Raw genomic sequence first — 13,917 nt, 5'->3', positions numbered from 1 at the left:
CACCAAATCATTCCCATGGCGATGACTATGAACATGTCTCCCGCGCTCAAGAGACGATCTCACACCCTCAGTCTGGATCTCTCAGACCTACCCCAACTCTCGCAACCTTCGCCGGCCTCAAACACTCTGATCATCACCAACCTCGCCGACGTTTCCATATTCACCGCCGCAAACCTCGAATCCATCCAACAAGCCATCACCGCACACGCGCCCACACACTCCTTCTGCCCTCTGCGGTCGATGCGCCGCATCATCGTCTCCTTCTACACCATCGAAGACGCCGTTGCGGTCCGGCAACTCCTGGACGGCGAGACCGTGCTGGGAAACCGCGTGCGAGTCTACTTCGGCGCCAATACCAAAGTCGACTTGACAGAAGATCAACACCTGCAAGCTCCGAAGTCCCAGCGCCTCTTCTTCATCTCCCCTCCTCCATCGCCTCCCGTGGGCTGGACAATGCGCAACGAAGAGCCCCCGAACAAGGAAGTCCACGCCGACGACCTCGCCTCTGCGCTCGCGAAACTCCACGCCCGACCCGCAGCAGATGATGCATTGTACGAGAACATGGACAGTGGAGCACAGACACAGCGCTCGCCGGTGAACAGACAACGATCGGGTACAACTGGTTCGATGGTGGTATATGATCCCCAGGAACACGGCAAGTCGCCCGATCTGCCGGCTATTGCGGTGGAGGATACGACGGAGAGTCCGTTGCCGTTGAGCCCGATGGAGGGCGTAGAGAAGAAGTTTCCGCATACCGCGAGACCGCCGGTGGAGCTGATGTAGTTGGATGATGATAATGGCATTTTGCATGGAGTCCGGGCTCTGGAGGAGGGGAGTTCTCATCTGGGATTGGCGGTTCTTTAAAAAGGAAACTCGGGATCATAGCGAATCTGATTGGATGCATGGCGAGCGAAAAGAGCGATCAATCATACGGCAGGCAGTCACAGGGTCGAGGCAGACTTGCAGACAATAGAGAGAATGAACGCAACATCTTACGAAAACTGTCTTTGTTGTTCCAGGATAAGACTCAAGCCAAGCAGAATCATCGCTACCACGGTGACTGGTCTTGCATGAGCAGCGAGACTCAAGGCCACTTCTCAGGTCCTTCGAAACGCAGTGGTGCAGTAGGACAATCTTGACGACAACAAGGACTAGGACGTTCTGGCTGCAACCCGTGCGAGTGATTCCATACACGGTCGCGATTGGTTGCGCGTGAAGACCAATGGATTGATGTTGCGTCTGAGCGGGAACCATCCATAGATCATATATATGTATAGTTAGTTACACATTGATCGCCTGAGCTCCTGTCAAACGACCCCCGCCCTATGCACGTCGTAGATTCATCCTCCGAATTCGCACTTATGTCTCATCCACGGTCAATCCGGCGTGATCAGCTCCGCACTCCTCAGACCGGATCAGTGCCCTCCAGGTCCCGCCTGAAGAAACATCCCGCTGCTGTACGATAGGCATCTGGCCAGGGCTTGTAGTCCACAGATCGCGCGGTCGTTTCCGCAAGTGGCGCGGGTGCCGAGCGCGATGCTTCCTCTTCATACGATGCTTGCTCCGAGTTTCCGGCGAGTCATGCCTGGTCCTGGTAGAATGGCGATGTCATGAGAAACTCCGAGTCTATGATACGTTCGGTGTGTCAGAGCTGGTTCTGTTCTTCAATCATGACGATGTGCGCATGTTGTTGATCGAGGCCGTGTAGGAGCCCTCGGCGAAGGTGGGATCGTATGCTGGAGAATTCAGCATGCGCACGGCTTGGGCAGGATGTCGAATGGGCTAGGATGAGGTCGAAAATGTGCCGCTGGAACCGTAAAGCATGTCGGAAAAGGAGTAGGATGGCGAGGAAAGTGTGCCGCTGGAGCCGTAGAGCATGTCGGGTAGGGAGGTGTTGGGTGCTCGATGATCATCAGGAGGAGTCGCGAATGAACGGAAAATCAAGACGTACCCATATCATCCGTCAGTGGACCCTGTTGATTCAACAGATCCACAACTTCCTGTCCATCATTCGGGTTGATCCTCCCGGCATCGTGGTCCTGTAGATGCTCCGGAATTCCATAGTCAGGCGGGCGGGTATCGACAGGCGCTTGTATATGGAAGCTCTGCGATCCTGAGTTGTAGATTGGCCTTCTGGTATCCGTATTCGTGCTAGCAACGTTTAGTGACTCGTCTGCGAGTGTCGTTGCGGATGAGGCGTTCGCCTATAATAAACCACTCACAAGGTTAGCGCTGGCTCTTCTTCGCTCTCGCTCTCACGTGTATGGGGACTCCCAGTGATCGAACTCGTGATCAGAGACGTCATCTCTGAGAAGAGGATGATCGACGACGGAGGAGATGGAGGATAGAAAGGCAGTTGGTGCTGGGACACGCTCGGGATTGTTTGGAGTGGGACTGACAGTCTCAACCATCTTATCGCCCTCCACGCGCACTTCTCGGTCTCGTAGCCTTCGCATCAGCCCGAGGAATTGGCTGTTCTTGAACTTGTCCGATTGGTTGTGCTCGACCTTTTCGAGTAGTTCCTGTGCTGTTGCTGCGAGCTGATCGTCGTCGTTGTATGGCGCTTGCTGTTGTTCCGCTTGTTGTACTTGCTCTCTTTGCTCGACCATTTGCTCCATCGGCTCGTGCTCTATGTCGGGTTGGTGAAGAGAATGATTCGCCAAGTAGTCATGCAGTTTCTCCGTTTCCTCAATCTCCCTGAGCATACTCGTGGCCTCTTGCTCAACGATCGCTTCGACTTCTTCGGCTCTCTGGTCTTCGGCCTCCGCCTGAGCATTCTCCTCTGCATCGAGCATCATATCCTCCTTTGCCATGTCAAAGGCACGATCGAAAGCCGCCTCATCGAATTGATCCGCCATGACCGGCTCCTTGCCCTTTGACTGCTGAACGACAGGAGCATAATTTTGCTGAGCAAAGGAGCTCTGAAAGCCTGTCAACCCATATCTTGCCCGCTGCTGAAAGGCGAGCGGCGATTGTGCGGAAGTCTGAGCTCGAGGCGCGCTCTGAGCAACATGCTGCTGGAATCCTTGAGCCCAATTGGACGTGCTAGGACCCGGCTGGAAGTGTTGCTGTTGATAGGCGGGAGGGGTGGATATTTGGAGGTTTTGAAAGTCGGCGGCCCATGCAGGAGCTTGATTCTGAGGAGCGAAGCCACGAGGCGATTGGAAGGACTGCGCAGCGTGGTGATCCAGAACCGGAGCATCGAAGGCCGCCTGGAAAGCCTCGAAGTCGGCATCAAGCTGGGCGGCGTTTGTGTTCTGAGAGCGGAAGCCTTGAGCCGGGTGGTGGCGCGACGTGAGGCGGTCTTGTTGAAGAGTGCGGTCGACGTTGGTCTGCTGCTTGAATTGCTGCAGGGCGTTGGACGGCCCGCACATTGCGTCCGCCATGGTGGAGGTAGAGGAGAGGTGTATTCGAGGATAGAGGTCGCTATGCACAAGGAGGGTGAAAGTGAAGGTCCGACATGACAAGAAGTGTACAAAGAAGTGAACGAATTGCTAGTGCATCTCCATCACATGGGCGAAAGATGCTCGAGGTGAATCAGCCGCCAGCCGAGGCCGACCAAGGCCAACCGACGTGAAGACTGGAGACGGATGCCGATAACCTCTCGGACTCTATCATACGCCTGTCGTCAGTATAAGTGAGCATGTCTTCAATCTAGCGGGCCGATACGCGGATCTCAAAGCTTCCCCAAATGTTGGAGTTCATTCAGGGTTGAAGCAGTGGACACGTTCGATTGAAGATAAACCTGGACATCCTCTGCAGACCTTACACAATCAGGACCCCTTGTCACAACACACTACCGCGGAGGAATAGCACAACATGGTACGCTGCTGGACGTTGGACATGTGCGTGCCACTGGTACTGACAGCATTCAGGCGCAAGTCATCTCGAACTCAGGCCACGACGATATGATTGTATGTGACAGAAAGACGGGAAAGACCAGGGCGCTGGGGACAACGGACTGACCACGCGACAGCACGATGCGGTTCTCGATTACTACGGCCGGCGGCTCGCGACATGTTCATCCGACAAGACGATCAAGATGTTCGAGATTGAGGGTGACCAACATCGCCTAACAGAGACACTCAAAGGCCACGAAGGTGCTGTCTGGTGTGTCTCCTGGGCACATCCCAAATACGGCACCATCCTCGCATCCTCCTCATACGATGGCCGCATCTTGATCTGGCGCGAGCAGAACGGCCAGTGGCAGCGCATCTACGAATTCACCCTTCATACCGCTTCTGTAAACCTCGTCGCCTGGTCACCACCCGAGACTGGATGCCACCTCGCCGCGGCGAGCAGTGATGGCAACGTCAGCGTGCTGACCTTTGAGAACAACTCCTTCTCGCACCAAATCTTCCCAGCCCACGGACTCGGTGTCAACGCAGTTTCATGGAGTCCCGCAATCCTGCCAGGTCAACTCACAAGTGCTCAGGCACCAGGCCAGGCACCAGCGCCAGTAAGAAGATTCGTGACCGGAGGCTCGGACAACTTGGTCAAGATCTGGTCATTCAACACCACAACCGCGAGCTACGACAACGTGTGCACGCTTCAAGGACACACCGACTGGGTCCGTGACGTGGCTTGGTCGCCAGCACCACTTTCGAAGTCCTACATTGCGAGTGCATCTCAAGATCACACCGTCCGGATATGGACTCTGCCCGCGGGCGCCGACGTGAATGATGCGAGCGCATGGAAGAGCGAGGAATTGAACTTGGATGTGGTTGTGTGGAGGGTCAGCTGGAGCATGGCTGGCAACGTGCTGGCTGTGTCCTGCGGCGATAACCGAGTCAGCTTGTGGAAGGAGAAGCTCAAGGGCGGCTGGGAGGTGGTCAAGACGATTGAGGAATAACAAGCATGGCGGAGAGGGAGGCACACTTTGATGGTTGAGCATGGTGGACCGGCGTTGAAACGGTACAAAAGGCGACACTTGGGCCATAACCACGATCGATGTGGAAGAAGAGAATCGAGGATCGAGAATCGAGAATCGGGAATCGAGAATCGAGCGTCTACGCAAGAATTCAATAAAATGAATACCCTCACGATCTGCACAACATCCAACATTCGACGCATCACGCAAGTTGGGCATCCAGTCCGGAAACAGTACCTCCGCGCTCCCGAAGACCGCACACACGAAGCCACCCAGGTGCATCATGTCCGGTTCAGTTCCAGCGATTACAGAGAAACGTATCGTCGGCAGGGGCGTCGTAGACGGTCACAGTGCGGATCACAGTGCCCGGCTCTCCAACGTTCGGCGTGACTTCGACCGCACACGTTGTACCTGGTTGGCTTAGACTGTACGGATCGAGCGGAAGAGCGGAGGTAAGAAACTACATCAGCATTGACTAAAGTCACAACTTTAGGTGACCTTGTGGTTTGCCCTGAGACAAACTGTCGCTTGCCACGAGAACCATGATCGTCGTACCCACAATCCACCGCATTCACCGAAAGCCTGACGTTCCGACTTGCTAGCGGTGTCCTGCCTTCCCGGTCGATCGAAAAAATGGCACTGTTCCTACCAAAACAACCAACCTCCAAACTCCAGCCTTCCCTGCCTGTCAAAGCACCTCTTCCAGTGACTCGAACTTCTCAAACACCTCATCCCTGGGTATAACCCGGTCAATCGTATAAACAGACCCTCACGCACGACCCTACATATCCGTCATCACCTACTCTCCCGATATGGTCCTTCTTCGCGGAAACATAGCGAGCTATATAGACAACGTCCACGCCGCTCGACCTGCGCCTACTGAAGCCTATCGTCCCTACGACTCGTACTCCGGCTCCTCTCACGATCCTAACTACGCCTCTTTCCGACCGACCACCACGATGCCTAGGTCTTCCGCCAACGCGTCGGTACATTATTCCTACCCCTACTCCACGGACCGGCGGCATTCGCGATCCGGCCGGCGACCTTCAGTCTCTTCGTACCAATCTCTCTACGACCCTCCATCCTCGACCTTCCACACGTCCAGACGTCCCGTAGGTCCTGTTCCACGACCACCAAGCCCTTCACGCTCCACCCGGCGCAGAGCGCCCAGCCCACCACCACGAAAAGAAGTTCGCTTCGACGACGCTCCACAACCGCCGTCGCGTAGATCGCGTCGCACTTCAACCGTCAACTCCTATCGTCCCATGGCGCCGCCTCCCCTTCCGCCATCTTCCCGACCAACGAAATTCTTCGACCGCGAGGCTCCGCCTGCTACCATCTCGGAGTCGGCGCGGGATACTTCGCGGAGATTGTTCAAAGGGAAGAGCATTTCTAGACCGGCGGCGAATGGCAGGCCGGAGGTGAGGAGGGAGAATAGCGGGATGACGACGGCGGGGAGTATGTACGCTGAGATGGGATCGGGCGTCACGAGGTGTCCTACCTATGGAAGTGGAGCTGGTTCGGTGGGAGGTGGGTATGTTGATCGGAGGAGGAGTGGCAGGTCGGCGGCGAGGAGGTGATGGGGTTGGGTTGTCTTAATGGACAGAATTGGATTGACGGAGTTGGACGGAGGTTTTGGCGATATCTTTGTTGAAAGAATTTTGCACTGAACGATTGATGACCATCATTCCTTGGATGCGCGGAGGCTTGGAGGCATGTGTTCTACTAGCAGTGGGTTAATCAGTAATGTATACATGAAGACTTTAGATGGATTCGAGGCTCTCGATTGACATCCACCTGAGCCTATCGTGCCGGTCATCACGGCCACTACTATGCGCTTCACTTGCGTTATCCGCCTCGATCACATCGTCGCGTGGATGCGCGCGTTGTGTTCAGGAAACACGTTTCCGCGCCGGTCCGGATGAAACGACACGTACGTAACCCTGGTCAATGCAGCGAAAGCATCGCGATGACAGACCGGTTCACTCGCGTGAGACATTTCCTTGCCTAGGATGACAGCCGTGATTTCGGACCTGGACCATGACTTCGCCTGGCTCGTTCGCATGGTGAAAAATTGTGCCACGTGTGTTTGATGCGATCGTGCGGTCCGAAATGGTCATGCTCTCGCTAGATCTTGCTCTCTGAAGCCTTGAAAGTACTGCGGCAGTTGTCAGTGTGATCTTGTAACACTGAAGTATGAGGAGGGACGCATACCTGTCTTCGGAACGTATTGAGATCGTCTGCTGAGCCGTCTCCATTGCTGCTTTGAATCGCCAGTCTTCCGGCGTGGTAGGCGACCAAAGCTTCCGCGTCGATGCGACTGTCAGGCAGTCTCCGGTAGGTCAGGAGACGACGTGACCCTGTGAAGGAGATCATTAGCAAGAGCTTCGGCTCGCTGAGTCCAAACACATGAGCTTACATCTATTGAAGTCCTGCGTACAGGCGCTCACAAGCTCTAGAGTCGGATGTCGAGGAATAGCATACTCGGTCTCGGGCTCAACGACCTCAGCTTTCGCATCTCCTCCTTCTTCGCCCGTTGCATCTTCGATCGTACCAGCGACAGGCATCCACATACACAAGCGACCGTCGTCGACAAGCATGTTCCCGCTGAAGTCGAGAATGTCGTCCAGCATGCGGACGAAGCTATATGCTTTTCGCGGAGGAATGTAGCCTTCTTGCAAATGTGCTGGCACGCCGCTTTTCAGTATGACCTCTTCCTGGAGGTAAGACTTTGTACTGCCAAGCACTTTGAGTCCTTCGCGGACACCGTATGGAGGATCGCAGACGATCGAGTCGAGATGGCGTTTGACGCGGAGAGGTGTGTTGGTGATATCTGCCGCGAATCCGTCGAGGTAATAGGAAAAAGTTCCGTATTGCTTGAAGTTGCCTTTGACGTTGCGATCCTTCTTTCCACGAATGCTTCGGCCGTCCAAGTCGCTGCCGAAGACGCAGGAGCCGAAGTGAGCGCATGCGAGAGGGAATGATCCTGTGCCCATGAACGGGTCGTAGGCGATTCTCCCGGGACCAGCGAGCGCCATGTTCGCGGTGATAAGTGACAATTCGGCGTCCATGGATGTTGTGGCGATGTACTTGCGCTTCTTGAGATTGTACTTCGCCACGACTTTGCGACTACTTTCGCCAACGAGCCGGCCGAAGTACAGTCGGTGTGGAAGCTTGGTGTTCAGTCCGTAGTCCTCGAATATCGTGAATTGGTGGTCTGGGTTTTTCATCACAATCGGACCCTTGAAATCCATGTACCCGAACGACTCCATAAGATCGCGCTGCTCGCTGGAAGACCGGCTGCCCTGGTAGCTATCGATCTCGAAGCGAAAGGAGGCTTGTCGATAGTCGTCCCACCAGGATTCTGTCCTTTGACGGACGTCTTCGTGCAAGTTGGTGTAGTCGTACCCTGTTCCCCATAGCTCGTGGATGGCGAAACTCAGAATCGAGCGGGTCATCAATTCTCGAGCAGCCTTCCTGTGGTCAACCGGCTCCTCGAATCGAATGACGGCGAACGGAGACTGTCCGTCAATTAACATACTGCATAAGCTAGGCATTGAGACCGCATGCTAACGACGAGGAACAAGACGACGATACCGACCTTGAGCATGCCGAGCGACGAGATCTTGCTCTCATGTTACCGCGGACTGGCTGACACTCCCACCGGGTCTCGATACCATCGCTCGTACTCTCGTCGTCGGCATGCTTAGGAAATTCGACATACTTCGTCCGAGTAGGATAGCCATTCTATTTGAACGCCGTTCAATTCTGCGAGTGCATTCGTCTCAGCTTGGCGAAAGGTCTCGTGCAGTTGCTTGAAGCGGATCAGATATTCCATGTTGTCTCTCTTCGATTTGCATGGTCGTGAGTCTCCGCTGGTATTGTCATATGCAAATCACATTGACGTGTCGTTAGACAGCGACAATTTTCACACGTAAAGAGGTCCATGGTCCGCTTCCAATTGGTCGCTACCTCATTAGCGCTAGCGGAAGTAACTTCTCTCTAATATCCAAATGTCGGCGCTTGGCGCTGCTCCGACACCGACGAAGCTTCACACACACTTCAAGAATTTCCTCTGCGACAGAACTTCGACCTCCAACCCATCGACCAGAAGACGTAGGATTCAATCTCTTTGCGTCAACATCTCAACCGACAAAATGGCCGCCACCACTGTACGTATCTCGCTATTCTGCCCGCCGACGCCTTGATTGGCAGTCTGGCATAGAGCAGTAGGCTGAGTGACAATGTAGAAGAAAGCTTCCGGCAACGCCGCGCAAAAGAAGGGCTCGAAGACGACCAAGAAGGCATGAATACTCCTCAATCCGAAAGCCATCGCCTGGCGACAACCCTCTGACAATACTCTTCCACAGTTCATCATCAACGCGAGCCAGCCTACACAGGACCGCATCTTCGACCCCTCCGCCTTCGCGACCTTCCTCCAGCAGCGCATCAAGGTCGAGGGCCGCACCGGCAACCTCGGCGACAACATCACCGTCAACAACCTCGGCGACGGCAAGATCGAGGTCGTCGCACACCAGGACTTCTCCGGCCGCTACCTCAAGTACCTGACCAAGAAGTTCCTCAAGAAGCAGCAGCTCCGCGACTGGCTGCGCGTCGTCTCCACCTCCAAGGGCGAGTACAGCCTCAAGTTCTTCAACGTGGTCGGCGACGAGGCGGATGAGGATGAGGATTAGATTTGAGGAGGTAGAGTCTGGGATGGGATATACAGTAGTCTCGGTCTTTTGTGAAAAATTGCACTGAGATTGGGGATATTCTGCTTCCAGCTACACGAATCGAATTATCTTCAACCAATCTTCAACCAACATTGGCTGTACCTTTATGTCAAGTCATAACGTGACGCTTTCGTGACAATTTCGTGGTAGCTCATAAGCGCTCATTTCATGCCGCGGTCTGACTACTTTCTGCCTCTACGATTTTGCAGCCCATGCTTGCCTCGAAACGACCCTCCACCACGTCCCTTTGAGACCTTTCCACCAGAGAACCCTCTGGTCTTCTCACCTCCCAGCCCTCTCCTCTGCGGCGCAGTCTTACCACCGCGAGGACTCTTCGCGGCATCCAGCTTCTTCTTCGCCGACATGACGTCCGTTTCATCAATGTCCATCTCATCCTCGTCGCCAGCACCATTCGATCGAGCGTTTTTGAACTTCAGTCCACGTTGTCCCTTTTGCGGTGCGTCCTTGCCCTTCAACGCGGCCACATATGCATTGATGCCACCCTCAAGAGTACCATCACCAGGCTCGTCGCCATCAAAGTCCATGACCTCCGGATCAGAGTCTTCGTTGAACACCAGCTTGCCGTCAAGATCAGTCTTAGCGTTCTTCTTCTTTCCGTCTACGACGTTCTTCTTGAGAGGCTTCGTCGAAGACACATGCGCCAAAGCTTTGCGATCGAGAAGATCCAGCGGCTCGTCTTCGTCCTCCACAATGTATTGCTTGCCGCCTTGTTTCGCTTTCTGACCCTTTGCGGCAGCGCGGCCGAGAACCTCATCGTCCGATATGTCTGACTCGTTTTCTGATTCTGACGCCGAGCCGTAGACAGCTTCGTCGTACTCGCTCTCGAACTTGCTTTGCTTCTTGTTGGAGGGCGCAGCAGTCTCGTCATCCTCGCCTTCCGCTCTCTTCTTCTTGCGTCGGTCCCTCATCTTTCGAATATTGGCGATGAGTTTCTTGTCTGCCTCAGGAGTATGTCGCTCGACGATCTCGACGCCAAATCTCCTGATCATACGCTCGAAGATGTGCTTGACCTTTGCCTTGAAGTGTGCTTTGTGTTCGTGGCTCCAAACGATCAGGTTTGGCACCAGAGTCTCCAGTCGAGGAAGCATGAGCTCGCTCGGGAGCGAGATGATGCAGACCTTGACGAAACCGAGGACTGACTGCACAATCTCGCGGTTGTTCGAAGTCAGAAACAAGTCCATTGTTTGGACCAGGTCCGTGACTGTCGATTCCTGCATTCGGCTGTGAAACTCGTAGAGCAGTCTAGTCAAAGCAGTGATGGACGCTGAGATCATGTGAGGAGTCGAGCCAGCAAGACCAGCAGACACCATGGTGAAGTACTCCTCCAAGCTGGCATCGACGGATGGAGCATCGGCCGCCATGTGTGGTACCTTTGCATTCACGACCGTACCACCTTCGATCATCTTCTCTGCCATGAGCACTAGCAGGTCAAAAGCCGCCGTTCGCGCTTTCTCGTTGACCTCCTTCGCGCTGATGACGACTTCGGATATGATTGATGGGATGAAGTGCAGATCCGACTTGGGCAGACCAGGAATAATTTCTGCAATTGACGCCAATCTGTCGCGACGTGCAGGCGCTGAAGCTTTCTCCGCTGAGTTCAGGAGGAGTGCTTGCAGGTCCTCATTCCGCTCCGCCAACGCCTGTCGCCCAATCTCAGATTCTGACAGTCGTGGAATGAGCTTGTATGCCTTCTTCTGCAACTGCGGGTCGTCTTGCTTATTCACGATGTTGGCGGCCATGATGAACAAGCCACTGAAGCTTTCGCGAGGAAGGTATGTCGAAATGGTGATGACAAGATCCATGAGAGTGTGAGAAGTTGGCGGCATCTTGTCCTTTGCATCCTTGTTAGGTTGCTTCTGCTTGTCGGCTTGCGTTTGTGGACCTGCTTCGGCCAGTGAAGATTCAAGCATGGTGGCGACACGCGAGAAGGTCTCCAAAAGCTCAGCCTCCGGTGTGATGCTGAGATAGGCGTTGATGCATTGCAGTAGGTTGCCGCGATTCTGGGGAAGTGTTTGGCTGTAGACGTTGAATAGCACTGCGAGGAAGTTTCCTGCGAGTCCGGCGAGATGCTCGATGTTCTTTTGAGCCTCCGCTTTCGTCACACGTCCTTGTTGGATCAAGTCCTCGTCGCCCTCTAGTTCAGCAATGGCCTTATTCGTCTCGACCAAATTCTGCAACGCCTTGCAGATGCCGGTCCTGAACTGTGGCTGTTCGTACAGAAGATTGCTGAGCATCTCTGCAAAGCTCTGGTCGAAAGCCTCCCTCAGGTCGAGTGGGAGCTCGCAGTATCCGGGCAGACATGACCATATCTGGCTGACTACGGTCTCGAAGATCTTGATCTCCATGGTCTTCTCCGCTGCACCGTGGTTCAGGACTCGTTGGAACATGGTCTCGCTCAACGGCACCAGTTCTGAGCGGAAATGTGCGAGATGTGTGTTGCTGACAGACTCGCGCATGATGGGCAGAAGCCAAGCACGTCCTGGTCCCGATGCCTTCTTTCCAAGATTCAATGGCAGTACGGACAACACGTTGTCCACTCCTGCAGATCGAATGGCTGCCGATAGCACAGCGTCTGCCTCTTTTTTGCCAGTGAAGGACTCGTCGGTACGGAGATCACCAATGGCTTTCACAATGCCGTCCAACAGCGGGTGTGCGCGCCATCTCAAGACTTCGAATGCTGCCGAGAGAACGTTGAACACCTCCATCCATGCTGTCTGATACTTTACGCTCAAGAGATCTCGTAACGTCTTCGCAATCTTCTCCAGCGTCTTGTCGTCCATGATCGACGGTTCCAGCAGCACGGACTCTGGTATACACGTATGTAGCAACGAAATCAGACACTCCGACGCCGAAACCCGGATGTTGTGTGAAGAGGATGCGAGGAAAGTAGAGATCTTGTTGAAGAGGCCAGGAAGCTTTTGGAACGTCTCGTCGGGTTCAACCTGCGCGGACACATCGTATCCTCTGCTCAGAACAGCAATCCATGGCGGAAGCAGTTGCGAATCGTTTTGTGACGGTTGAAGCTCGATTATGACCTCCAGTAGTCTCGGCAGCTTCGATGAAGATACCTCGTCTGCCATACCGGCAAATATGATTTCGAAGATCTCGAATGCGGCCATTGTCAGAAACTCGTTGCTACCACGAGAGATATTGAGCAACAGCTCGCACAGAGCGTCTATCCTCTTACTCGGCCATCCATTATCTACCGTCGCCAGAGTCTTGACCAGTTGCAAGGCATGCATCAAGCTCGGATCATTTTGTCCCTCCTCCTTGTGTTTCTGCTTCCTCTTCTTTGATGTAGCCTCTTCCGCCGCAGCCTGCAAATGTCGCACAGCTGTCTCAGCACACATTTCTGAAGCCGGATGATCGAGTGATGGTGATGGCGGAGGGTGTTTGAGGACGTTGCTGAGAGCATCTTGAGCCCGCTTTCGGACTTTCGGTCGGTGGTCCATGGATAATGCGAGCAATCCACCGATGGCGCCTCGAGGACTTGTGGAAGCTTGTGGCAGGGCCCATGACTGCATGTCCTGGGCTATGAGGAGTGATTCCAGACATCCTATGCTCGCTCGGAGTAGTGGTGCCTCTGCCTCGGGATGTGTCAAGGCCGGCGCAAGACTTGAGAGTATTTGTGGGAACTTCGATCGAAGGAGAGGAGCAGGGACATGGCTGGTGACGAGATCGAGCAGGTATACAACCGAGTTGGCGACCTCCTTGTTGACGAGACCCTTCTCGGCTGAGATGTACTGTCCGAGGAGCGAAAGTAAAGCTGCGAAGTACGCGGTCGGTGTCGAGTCGCTGTTCTGGCTTTTGAGAGTGTCCTCGATCGCATTAAGTACCACCGACGTCTGCTGCTGGCTTTGCAGCTTCGGCGACGAGCGGATCTTGTTCAGTCGTTCCTTGAGATCCATTGTGGGCGAGCGATCATGTTACGTCTGCGAAGCTTTCGGCGTCAAGAATTATCAGAAACTTGGGAAGTCCGGGAAGTTTTTTAAAGTTCGCGCTAGTCGAGGATAAGCTTATCGGTGAGCAAGGCAACCTACCTTGCCTAGTCAAACTGGTCCCAAGGCCTTCTTTGTGGACAGCATAATGGAGCAGCGAACAGAGTAGGACTCGTGCGTCTAAGGTAGGAGGACGTGCTATTAGACGAGGTCATAGCTTACTAGGACGTGCTGTAAGTCGTAAAGAAGGAGTTGCTACCAAGCGTGCAGGTAAGTCACCAGGACGTTCTACGTACAAGTAAGTGTGTAGATAAGTTGGTAGAGACACTGTGGCAAGCGACCTCTTTCGCGAAGC

General features: G+C 54.3%; 2 protein-coding genes across 2 annotated transcripts; one reads left to right on the top strand and one right to left on the bottom strand.

Moving 5' to 3' along the window:
- Positions 1–33: 33 nt before the first annotated feature.
- MYCGRDRAFT_35196 (calcipressin) lies at positions 34–783 on the top strand (the record flags this gene model as incomplete). Its single annotated transcript, XM_003857229.1, has 1 exon — positions 34–783. The coding sequence occupies one exon, from the start codon at positions 34–36 to the stop codon at positions 781–783; it is 750 nt and encodes a 249-aa protein (XP_003857277.1).
- A 1,846-nt stretch (positions 784–2,629) lies between these two features.
- On the bottom strand, positions 2,630–13,532 carry MYCGRDRAFT_98572 (uncharacterized protein; the record flags this gene model as incomplete). Its single annotated transcript, XM_003856339.1, has 2 exons — positions 2,630–2,697; positions 9,890–13,532. 2 exons carry the CDS (start codon positions 13,530–13,532, stop codon positions 2,630–2,632), a joined length of 3,711 nt encoding a protein of 1,236 aa, XP_003856387.1.
- Between the last annotated feature and the right edge of the window lie 385 nt (positions 13,533–13,917).

Source organism: Zymoseptoria tritici, chromosome 1, assembly GCF_000219625.1.
Source record: "Zymoseptoria tritici IPO323 chromosome 1, whole genome shotgun sequence".
In the NCBI taxonomy this organism is placed as follows: domain Eukaryota; kingdom Fungi; phylum Ascomycota; class Dothideomycetes; order Mycosphaerellales; family Mycosphaerellaceae; genus Zymoseptoria; species Zymoseptoria tritici.
Note: the sequence above shows the minus strand (reverse complement) of the source record. Positions and strands in the feature narration are given on the sequence as shown.